Source organism: Montipora capricornis, chromosome 8 (genome assembly GCF_036669925.1).
Source record: "Montipora capricornis isolate CH-2021 chromosome 8, ASM3666992v2, whole genome shotgun sequence".
Lineage (NCBI taxonomy): Eukaryota > Metazoa > Cnidaria > Anthozoa > Scleractinia > Acroporidae > Montipora > Montipora capricornis.
In genome coordinates, this window is record NC_090890.1 from 48,075,703 (window position 1) to 48,084,353 (window position 8,651).

Consider the following 8,651-nt stretch of genomic DNA (forward strand, 5'->3'; position numbering starts at 1 on the left):
AGCTTGAACCTCGACTTGTTCCATTACCAAGTCGGCGATGACTGCGCTCACGGGTGAGCCCATAGCGCAGCCGAAAATTTGGTGATACAGAGTCCCTTCATACGAAAAGAAGCGGTTGTACAGTACGATTTTCGTCAACTCTACAAGTTGCTTCTTGGTCAGTTTTGTCTTGTCTTTCCAGGTGTGATTCAACTCCAGCTTGCTTTTGATGACTTTTAAGGCTAGATCGACAGGAATCGAAGTGAACAGGGATACGACGTCGAAAGATACAATTTCCTCGTCTGGTCTGACTGTCTGGGTCTGTACGAAATCTGCGAATTCCTTTGAGTTCTTTATCGTGTAGCCATGATCTGAACGTAGGGGGCTGAGGAAATTCGCCAAATACTTGGAAAAGTGATAGGTAGGGGACCCGATACTGCTATTGATAGGTCTAAGGGGTATCGGTGTGGACTGGACTGGCCAAGGTGTAGTGGTCGTCTTTTACTGTTAACTGGACTTTATGCACTTTTGGAAGGCCATAAAAAGCAGCCGGAACAGGATCACTGGGTTTGATTTTAAATTACTCTTTCTCCGTTAGGTTCCCCGACTTTTTTAGTTCTCCTAACTTCCTTTGTAGCAAATTGGTGGTGCTAGAAACTGGATTGCGTCGCTTATCGGTCACAGGCAAGTATGTTTTTGTGTCCTGTAACATGGACGATATCTGCTCCTTGTAGTCTACTTTATCACCACAGTCGCATTGTAGAGCTGACGAAAATCGTACTGTGCAACAGCTTGGCGGCCATGATGGTGTACCAAACTAATCATCCGGGAATTGAACTCTATTTTTATGCAAATAGTTGCTTTTGTTTCAGTAATCCAATATGGCTGCTGGTCACGCGAGTGAAAACGCTTTATATATGTAGCTATGGTTAAGAAAAACAAGCAACAAAATTTCTGCCTTTCCTTATGGTAAGGTCTTCAAAAAGACCTCTTTTTTGGAAACCCTGAGGCTTATAACCTGTCATAAAAAAAGAGCATCTGACTCTCTTTTTGCCAAACAACCGATGCAATTTTTTATAACCGTTATCAGACGCAACAGTGATCATCGTTTTTCAAGAGCTACACAAGATATAATGGGACCCATGACGTATGTTTATCGGGAAAATATCACCCCCACAAATTAATTCATTTTTTCTTCATTGTTCAGCTGGAGGAGAATTGTACCGCATGAGGTTGAATGTAATTGAGACTGTTTGAATATTTTAGCATAAATTGGTTCTGTATGCGTAGGAGCAACTGTTGTCAGTTAAATCCGATCTCAGGTTGAATCCGCCTTTACCTATTGTAGGTTAAATTGGGGATCCACATTTTACCTACGGCAGGTTGAACACGCACTCTGTCTAATTTAAGCAGCTATCAACCCCCCAAAAGAAATGAAAACACCTATACTTCCCTCAAGCTGTCTTACTTATCTCAACACATCTTCTTAATGTTTCGTATCAACTTATCGGTTTCTGTAATCGTACCCCTATCCATTCATTCTCAACATTATAACATAGTAAGGGAATAAAGAACTGTACTATGCACTTACCAGTGTATGAACTCGGACCTCCAGATCTTTAGGACCCTAAAGTCTTGTGTCCTTACCACTACAATACAACGACGAAGATGCTCAACTGAACACAGTTCTGTTCATTATTTACTTTTGTATAATAAGTCAGTTGATATCCATGTATAATAACCAAAACTAATCTTAACCCTGACCCTAATTTACCTCTTGGCTTAATTTAGCCGGGATCCAAAAAAGTCTTCTCAAACCATGAGTGCGTATTCAACCAAAGTAAAAACGGATTCAACCTGAGAACAGATGTTACCGGCAACGTAACTCCTTCAATTCATCTTTAATTTACTCGTCGTCCTTGTTTCATTTTACATAGCCTTTGTTCCAACAATACACTTTTCACGGGGAAAAAGCGAAAAACTACCTTTTTGGCCAGTTGATCGCTTGTATTGCCGCCATTTTGTCGTTTGTCTCCTGTAATGCTATTAGACTGCCTTCTTGTTGTCCCAAGTCGATAACCTGCAAAAAAAAAAAAAGGAAAATGCATCAGTTTCCCTTTGTGAAATTATAAGAACGTAAGAAGACCCTTGAAAAATTCAGGTGGTTTCAACGCGATTCGAACCTATGACCTCTGCAATGCCAGTGCAATTATATGCTAACTGAGCTATGAAGCCACTCAGTAGGGAACAGATCAATTTGTTGGGCTGATTCGTTCTCGTGAAAGCCTGATGAATAAAAGAAATTCATATTTGTGCGAGTTACAGATATTTCTTTCATTCATCAGAGTTTATGAATTGTAGAGTAACGTCTCTTATATTAGCAGCTTTCATTTACTAATTTCGCTAACTTCTTGTGGAACGCTAAGATGTTAACCCTGGAAGTTATAAAGTGATGGGATTAGCCTCATTTACTACTCATATGAGACAGAAATCAGTATTGCAATCCGTTTGCTGCTCGTAATGCGTTAGTAAATTTGAATCAGTGACAATTAGTAAATTAACGTTTCTGAATTGTATATGGAGATCTTCCGAGGGCCGGGTAACTTTACCATTGGGTGAGTCGCTATACGACAGTTCAACTTGTGCAAAGATTTCAGTATTTGTTCTCGAAACCGTGAGTATGCACACTTTAATGCAAGGTAAAACGTGTATGAAAATCTAGGCCAAAGTTTAACGTGGGGGATATTTATAGCGAAGATATTGTTGACGTCACCTATTGTCGTTAATGTGCCAACCAGAACCTTATTGGCTGTCAAAACAAAGAGTCTTTTGTTTCTGTGGTTTGCAAATTTGAATAACAAAAACGATGTTTGTAAACAGATATCTTCCCTATACTCTGAATAGTGACCTATCCACTGGATAATGTTATCCGACCCTTGCACAACTGTAGCCAGAAGGAAACCCTGGGTCTCGTCTCCTACGTAACCATGGTTGCGATGCATTGAAAATAGTCCATTTTCCATATACATGTATTAAAATTCAGTCCTAAACAAAAGGCATCATCTCGAGGCTCTGGGGAATAAACTCATACAAATCTTTATATTTATTCCCCGGAGCCTCGAGATGATGCCTTTTGTTTAGGACTGAATTATAATATATCGAAAATGGGCTCTTGCATCCTTTTCAAGAGATAATTGTAATCAAAAATATCTTGTTGAAAAGAGAAGAAGCCTTTTGATCTTTAATAGGCTGCGTTCGATATATCAATATTCACACATCGCTACGAGGCTTTATGGTAAAATTCGAATATTGTTTTGTTCAGAAATCTCCCTTGAGATTTGTGAGACAAAGAAGAAGAAATTTGACCACAAAGCCTCATAGTCATGCTTGAATATTGATAAATCTAACTTGGCCTATTGCAATAAAAATTGGCAAGTCCTTATCTGAGAAGGGCTGAAGGGCTTCTCTGAATGGTCAGGATGGCTTATCAGCCAAACTTGTCTTCAAGTTGCAATCCTCAGCCCACCGTGATAGCCGAGCCTGAAAAGTGGAAACTAGTCGACTAACCTGAAAAACGCTTTCCACTAATTTTGCGGGTCTCCGGTGAAAACACGTGACCACAAGAGCAGGTGCGACTCGATGCGGCGACCTGCAAAACCATACGCAATAACTGATACAAAATACCATGATAACTGAGTGTTTGTGTTTGCAAGTTTGTAGTTCCCTGTTTACTGGGGAAGGAAACAAAACTTAGATTTTAAACAAACATGCAATAATGTCAAAAGTAAGCGCATTATTAAATTCTAAAACATGGAAAAACGTAAATGTTGTGTAAAAATACAATAGTGATGCCACTGTCTAATATTGAGACAGACAGTTTGTTACTACTTTTCTGCCAGTATCACCAATGGAATTTCTTCATGCTGAAACTCATTGGTGAATGAAGTAATCATTTGAGTATTTCACGTTACAAGACTGGTAGACTGGTCACACTTTGCAAGAGAGACAGCTTAGCTGCAGCTTTATCTGAAGCGTAGTGATAATACTTTGTACCAGAAGGGAGAACTTGATCTACTTCACTAACTGTCAACTGAACTTTGAACACCTTGAATACCTTAATTTAAGTCTCATATTCGTATAATGACAACTACTCACCCCTATACTAACATTGTAAAAATTTGAATTTTAAAATGTTAATACTTTGTTTTGTTGTTGTTGTTAAAACAGCAGTAGACTAAACTGGCCTTAACTACTGAATAGACTTTATCGGTCAGTGATAGAAGTGTGAAACCGTTGTGGCAAGTAGAATTCACAGTTTAGCAGTGGATTTGGGTGACATTTTTTATCAAGTTATTCAAGGATCTTTAACTTAATTTCTGCCTAATCACATGACAGTTTCTATGTTCTTTTGCCATAGCCCAACCATTTGTGTACCATTACATGGGTTGAGTGGTTGTTTTATGAAAAGGGTACCGCAAGCACTCGGAAGACATTCCAAGCTATATGCAGTATCCTGTGTTTGCGCGCTGACAAACTAAAAAAAAAATCGATTGCCGAATGTGCCCATACAAATCTAGAGAAAAGCATAAAGGTGCTGCCTCCATATATATACAAACTTAGCTAGAGCTTAAAAATGCAAGTGGATCTGTGTAATATCTTTTGCATTGTTCCCCTGTTTTTTGTCGGGTCATTATCGGCCTATCGATTCAGAAAACGTTTTACAAAAACTGTTCCCTGGCGTTCTAAAACTGAAACAGCAGCGCTTTAGCGTGCCAAGAAGTGACAGTTGGAGAGAATAAGTCGTTTCCATTAGGCGGACCTTAATGGTTACCTCTGTGTGGTTCAACCGATGCTTTTGTACCGATGAGTTTGGTCTACATCTACATCTTTAATCTATAAAGGTTTCCCATTACATAGATCATATTAACCATTGTGAAGATACACACATGAACATCAACTCTCCGTTGGCAAAGTAAAAAATTTGATCTTTCTTACATGTCTTGAGAGGTTTCCTTACTTTAGGCGAAAAAGTACGTGTTTTATGCGCTAGGTATCGACTCCTTGCGCGACGCTCAAAATTGCGTTATGTTTTGCCCAGTCACTGCAATGCACGATTTGAACTCGTAAATGTATTTAAATTTTTTTTTAATCCCACCAACGCAAATCTACTTCAGGGATATAAACCTGTTTGAGAAATCAAGGCAAGTTACCTTAAATTGAATTACAGATTTCGTCACGGCACCTACAGCACCGAGAAAAATTTCACGGGGTCGTTTGCAAAAAGCCCCGTTGTTATTTCTGTTCTATATGTTAGGTTTTAAGGACTGAATTTCGCTAACCTTCGAACTACAAGCGATGCACAGCTTCAACATTGCGTCTGTTCTCTTTATCAAACAGGCTAAAACTTGTTTAGTCCGCGGTGTAAATTTTACGCATGTAAACAGCGAGCGCTCGAAGACCGCTCGAGAAGGGTTCGTTATGAATTGTGCGCCTTTGGCGTCATTCCATAAATTGTCAACGATTAGCATAACAATGTGGCTTATTGTTTCAACTCGGAAACTATGCAAATGACATCATTGAAAATTTTCTTCGCGTCGGCGAGAACGAAATTAGCTACGTTTGCGTATTTGGAGGAAATGTAAAGAGGTTTAAAGAGGGCCATTCTTAAGACTGTCGAGGGCTTCAGGAGGAGTCCGTTAGAAGTACATTGCTTAGAAGATAAACTGTTTTATGAGGACAGATAATTTTTCCTTCTCGAAAACTCGAAAACATGATTACATCACAGAAAATACAAACACGAATAATTGCAATGTCCGCCCCCACACTAACTTTTTTGGGACCATGAATCATTTCGTGCCTCACGCAAACCTTTTAGAGCAATTGAGAAGCCATGGAGACCCGGCATCGCCAACTGAAAGTCTTCATTTCAGAAGACAACGTCGAGCCTTTAAAAGTATCGTGGTTATTCCAACCCGCTCAACGAGTAAAGTGTTGCTGACTGCATTATGCATAGATATAAGTCGTTTTGTTTGGTTTTTGGTTCATTCCTTGCCACTGGAATCAGCTAATAATGGATGGATCAGTGAATGGATGCCTCACCATGTGAGTCACTTGTGGTCAGTGATGTTTCCTTTGCATACTGCTGATCTTCTCAACCAAAATCAAACCAAAACCTATCTCGCGGAATTAACAACATTTGAAACGTGTTCACGCACCGGCGTCATGTTCTGGATTAAGGCGGCAATCAACAAGAACCAGCTGAGGTGAAGCGCCCATGTTCTTCGAATGAACGGCAGTCGTCTACCAAAGCATCCGATTCAGGGAAGGAAAACGTACTCGTGGCGGCCTAAAGAAGCGATACAAGGACCTCCTCTTCAAAGCAAACAAGAAGTGTAACAGCAACACCGACGACGGACGGGAAAGCCAACGCGACAGACAAGAATATCTGGAGGCAAACGAATAGAACGGCTCATGAAGCAAGCGGGCGCATGGACTCGAAAGAAAAGAGAAGGAAACGAAAGGAGAGGAACCTGGGGGCCGACCTTCCACCTGAGGCTACTTGCCCCGAGTGCGGGAAATATTCAGAGCTGGAACGTTTTTTTTGGTCACAGCCTGCTTAGCCCTCGCCCGACCTGCTTAACGATGTTCATTCATTAATGTTATTGATGAATCAGAGAAGATAATTTCAACGACCAGAACGAGACCACCATTCTCGGCATCTATCGAGGGCGGGTCGCCAAGCTAGAAGATAAGCTAGTTAGGAGCCGTGTTGCGCAGAAGGAAGGAAATAACAAAATTCCGACTGCCGCTCAGGGCGTGCTCACGTTTTTCAGAAACCCTCCGACGTTCTACCTTTTCATGTTGCTGCTAGAAGAGGACAGAAAAAAAAGCATGTCGCTGATTCTGCAAGATTTGTTGACGTAAGTCCACAGCTAGCCGTCGGATACAGTAAAACCCCTTAATTAAGAAAACTGCTGGCTTCAACACTTGCTCAACATCCGTTCGATTTTGTTGAACAGCGGTGTTAAGTTGAAGCCTTTTGCCGCCCCCCCTCCCCCCCCTTTCAGCATTAGGGAACTTAAGCAACGACAACGGCGACGGCAACGAAAACGTCACAAATTTGCATATTTAGTAGGCAAAAACAATAGCTTTGCACGCCCTGCACGTGCGTTTTTCACTTTTGTCCATTTCTTTGCCGTCGTCAGCAAAACTACAACGTGAAATAGCCAAATTTGAGGTTTTGTGGACAACGTCATTACTTGAGGATAAATTTTCATTTTCTGCCCTAAATTGAGCGCCGTTCCTACCAGCGTCATTTTTGAGGAACTACCACACCCCCGTCATATTAAAAAAGTTGAAATAGTAACGAAGCGATTACAACAACGCGAATTTATATTTTGAGATGACGTTCTCGGTGCCGTCGCCGTCGGCGTTGCTTAAGTTCCCTATTAGGGAGCTTAAGCACGCGCGTTTTTGAGACGCGAACGGCAACCGGAAGAGAACATTTCGCGTGCCAGGGCAGTGGCGTGTCCCAGATTTTTATACTAACATCTCTAATGGAGAAAAGATACATAGCAATGTAAGTGTGGTTGTGTGAAGACAAGTTAAGAGGGAAAACAGCTCACGTCCGGTTGCCGTCCGCGTCTCAAAAACGCGCGTGCTTAAGCTCCCTATTGTTGGCTATGCGCGTACGCACTAATCGGTATCCACAGGAACAACCGCGGCTGCAGCCTTGGACTGAATACAAAGCCTCTCGTGAACTTTGTTGAATCAAATGTTGATGATGTGTTGAAACCGTTTACCAACCGCTTGTTTTGGAAAGCAGATCTTTTAACATGTTTTCAAGGTAACAAAAAGAAAAATGACTGTGAAGTTTGACGACTTAAATCCTCTCCGTTCTTCAGTTACAAACGGAATTGTGACACCCGAAAATGACCCGTAAAGTTTCGGGACTTTCGAGAAACGGGCCACAGGTTCTTAAAGCCCGGGCAAACGGCTTCAACATTCGCTTCAACATCGGCTCGATTTCGTTGAACGATGTTGAACGATGTTGACTGCTGCAGTTTCACCAATGGCTTTTCGGACCCGAAAAGTTTTCGGGACTTTCGAGAAACGGGCCCCAGGCTGTTAGCCTAAAATTTGTCTAAATAAGAACCTGTAAACCCTAAAATTCGAAAGAGGTTGTTATTTTCTAAAATCTAAAAAATTGTGCACTTTGGCAAGTGTTATGGTATTTTTGATGGTGGCTAATTGAAAACGTCCTCTTCGTAAGATGAGCATTACTTTAGGCTAGAGCTAATGATGTCTTGTGATCTCTTGAGTGTACTTATTAAAGTCATTTTTATGTGACGTTTTCAATCTTTATTTAAATTTTATTCAAATTTTATACAAGGGATAGAGAAAAAAGTGGTTGCTGCATAGGGGGTTGATGGAGGCCGACTACCACTTATTTCTGCAATCTACACGGTGATTTTTTTTCTTCAGAAAGTAAGAGCCTATTTAAGAACCTAGATAGCCTAAATGCATGTCTGTTAATTACCATTTGCGTAATAACTTGTTTAGGATAAATTTTAAAAAGGAAGGTTCTTATTCGCGGGGTTTTATTGTACTACCTTATGCGGCTAAAGGCTAAATACGACTTTATCTCTTTCAAACCTTACCACGGTGATCAT

General features: G+C 40.8%; 1 protein-coding gene across 2 annotated transcripts in view; it reads right to left on the minus strand.

Moving 5' to 3' along the window:
* The window catches only part of LOC138060384 (uncharacterized), an 8,448-nt gene extending 2,947 nt beyond the window's left edge, over positions 1-5,501 (minus strand). The window contains exons 1-3 of one of the 2 annotated variants that reach the window (XR_011134338.1): positions 5,319-5,501; positions 3,547-3,628; positions 1,965-2,059 (exon numbers count right to left, since the gene is read on the minus strand). Coding sequence is in view for 1 of the 2 variants with exons in the window: in XM_068906142.1 (XP_068762243.1) it covers positions 1,965-2,059; positions 3,547-3,628; positions 5,319-5,351 (210 nt within the window). In the remaining variant the exon portion in view is untranslated. The remainder of the gene's footprint in view (positions 1-1,964; positions 2,060-3,546; positions 3,629-5,318) is intronic. The other variant, XM_068906142.1, reaches the window with a different exon arrangement.
* Positions 5,502-8,651: the final 3,150 nt, after the last annotated feature.